Genomic DNA, 2,500 nt, shown 5'->3' on the forward strand with positions numbered 1-2,500 from the left:
GCGGACCGACGCCGCCTCGCTACCCCGGCCCCCCACCTCTCCCACGCGAGAGGGAGGGGCGGGCGGGACGAGGACGGGGCGGCCGGCCAGAGCCGGCGATTGATCGTCACGCGACGCTCAGACAGGCGTAGCCCCGGGAGGAACCCGGGGCCGCAAGTGCGTTCGAAGTGTCGATGATCAATGTGTCCTGCAATTCACATTAATTCTCGCAGCTAGCTGCGTTCTTCATCGACGCACGAGCCGAGTGATCCACCGCTAAGAGTTGTCTCTTTCGGCACCGCCCCGTGCGCGCGGGACGGACACACCGGGGGGGCACGCTCCACGACGAGCGGCCGCCCCCTTTTTTTCTTTGTCCTCTGACGACGGGCCCCGACCGACGCGCGCCCCGCCTCTCGCCGGGCCCGACCGCCCCTCCGCCCGCGCGGAAAGGGGGGGCGCGCAACGGCGATGCGGCGCGACGACGGAAGGAAGCCTCTCGCCTCGCCTGACCGTACGAGCAACACAACGCAGGAGAGGAGGGAAAGGGGAGGGCAACGGAGAAAACTCCGAAAGGCGAGGGCTGGGGCGGGGAGCGCGCGCTCCCACCACACGCACCCCGCGCGCTTCGGAGGCGGACCAGGCGCGCGGGCTCGGCCCGGCCAACGCACGGAGGAGCAGCGGCGCGCCCCGACCGCGCCCCGACCTGCATACGCCCCCGCCTCGCGCCCGGGGACTCGGCGGGCTGCTGCTGCCGCCGACGGCCCGCACACGCGCGGCAACGCGCCTCTCGGGCACCGCACTACGGCAGCCCGCTTTTTCCCTGCGGCTCAACCCCGCCGGCAGCTCGGCAGGCCCCACACCGCACACCTCCGGAGGCGACAAAACCGCCCGAGCCCGAGACGGCGACGCACCGGCTCGGGGCCCGCCGGACGGCGCTCGCAGCCGCGAAGCCGCGACCGCCCTCCCGGAACCGCCGACACCACCGGCTTCTCGCCCCGACCCCGTCCCAAGCAGGCGCGCGCCACGCCGGAAGGCGACGAGCCCCGGACGGGGGTGGGGGTGTCGGGGGGCGCCGTCCTCTCTCCCCCGTCTCCACGCGGAGAACGAGGCCCGGACGCCTCCTTACCCCCAAAACCCCCGCCGACGGGAGGCACGCCACCTCCGCCGGGCGCGGCCGAGGAGGGCGGCGTGGAAGCGGCGGGCAGGGTCCAGGCCGGGACGGTCGAGGCCGGCGGCGGGCACCTTCCGGCCGACCGATTGGACACGGGGGGCCGAGCGGTGACGGCACCGCCGCTGGGCGGGGGGGCTTGCCGACCTTGGGCGACGGCAGAAGCCCGAGCGCTCGCCGGGGCGGAGAGAGGGCTCGCCGAGGAGCGCAGCGCGGCCACGGAGGCACGGCGACACGGCGGCCGCCGACGCAGCGCAGACGCGCCGCCCCCCCCCGAGCGGAGGAGACGGCGCTCCCACGCCGGGGACGCCCCTTAGACGCGAGACGGGCACACAGCAAGGACGGCTTGCGGCCTAACACACGCCGCGGCCTCTCCGCGCGAGACCGGACCGCGGAGGGGGGGCGGCAGCGGGACACCTCCCCGGCACGGCTGCCCGCTGGGGGAAGGCGGGGAACGAGCACGGTATGGGTCGGTCGAGGCAGCGCCCGGCGGGTGGGGAGGGGAGGAAGGGGGTTGGGGAGAAGCCTTTCCGGGAGCGGACTCCCACGGCACGGCCTTCCACCATACACCACCGCCACCGCACCACCGCCACGCCACCAGCGGAGGCGCCACCGCCGGCTCAAAACTACACCGCTTCCCCCGGGGTCGCATCGAGCCGCCCGCGTCTTTAAACCGCCGCCCGGCCGCGCAGCCTTCGACCCCCGGGGCTCGCCGAGGGAGGGCTGCGCAGAAACGCGGACGCTAGGTACCTGGCCCTGGGGTGAGGGAAACGACCTGCAGGGCCCCGCGGCGGTGCCTCCCCCGCTGCCACCATCGGGGGAGCGTCCGCCCGCGGGGGCGCGCCCGACGTCCGCCGCCAACACCTCGTCCTTCCTTACCCGGGGGGCCGGGGTTTCCCTCAGTGACCCGGCGCTGCGCCCGAGAGGAGACACGTGGCTGGGGCCGCCCGCTCGCGCGGGGACGCGGCCCGGCGAGGGGGGAGACACGCCTCGCGCCTCGCCCACCGACGGCGCGGCTCACCCCCTCCACCCGCTCGCGGCTCCCCCCCCCCCTCCCTCCCGTAGGCACCGAGGTGCGGGGGAGAGAAGGAAGAGGTGGGGGGTGGGGCGGGTATGGGGGAAAGCCGCCACCGCTGCGCTCCGCGCACCGTTATATCCCGGAACGCCCGGAGGACGGCTCTTCTCTTTCGCGGCCGGCCCCGTTGCCCAGAAGGGTCGGGGAAGACGCCTCCCCCGATCCCGAAGGAAAAGGCCGCCACTCGCTCGCCTGGCCACGCGCGGCTCACCACCTGCCGGCCACGCCTGTCGTCCTTTCACCGCTCGCCGCTTCCTCCCGCCACCCGCGCGCGGGCT

General features: G+C 75.2%; 1 protein-coding gene and 1 non-coding gene across 2 annotated transcripts in view; one reads left to right on the plus strand and one right to left on the minus strand.

Annotated features, from left to right (window-relative positions):
• Positions 1-111: 111 nt before the first annotated feature.
• LOC129783518 (5.8S ribosomal RNA) lies at positions 112-264 on the minus strand. The gene has a single exon (XR_008745323.1). It is a non-coding gene; the product is annotated as a 5.8S ribosomal RNA (ribosomal RNA).
• A 1,996-nt stretch (positions 265-2,260) lies between these two features.
• The window catches only part of LOC129783515 (translation initiation factor IF-2-like), a 2,454-nt gene continuing 2,214 nt past the window's right edge, over positions 2,261-2,500 (plus strand). Inside the window, exon 1 of the mRNA XM_055793469.1 lies at positions 2,261-2,500. This exon is cut by the window's right edge and continues 2,214 nt beyond it. Coding sequence (XP_055649444.1) covers positions 2,261-2,500 — 240 coding nt within the window.

The sequence above is a fragment of the Falco peregrinus genome, unplaced genomic scaffold, assembly GCF_023634155.1.
Source record: "Falco peregrinus isolate bFalPer1 unplaced genomic scaffold, bFalPer1.pri scaffold_46, whole genome shotgun sequence".
Taxonomy (NCBI): Eukaryota; Metazoa; Chordata; class Aves; order Falconiformes; family Falconidae; genus Falco; species Falco peregrinus.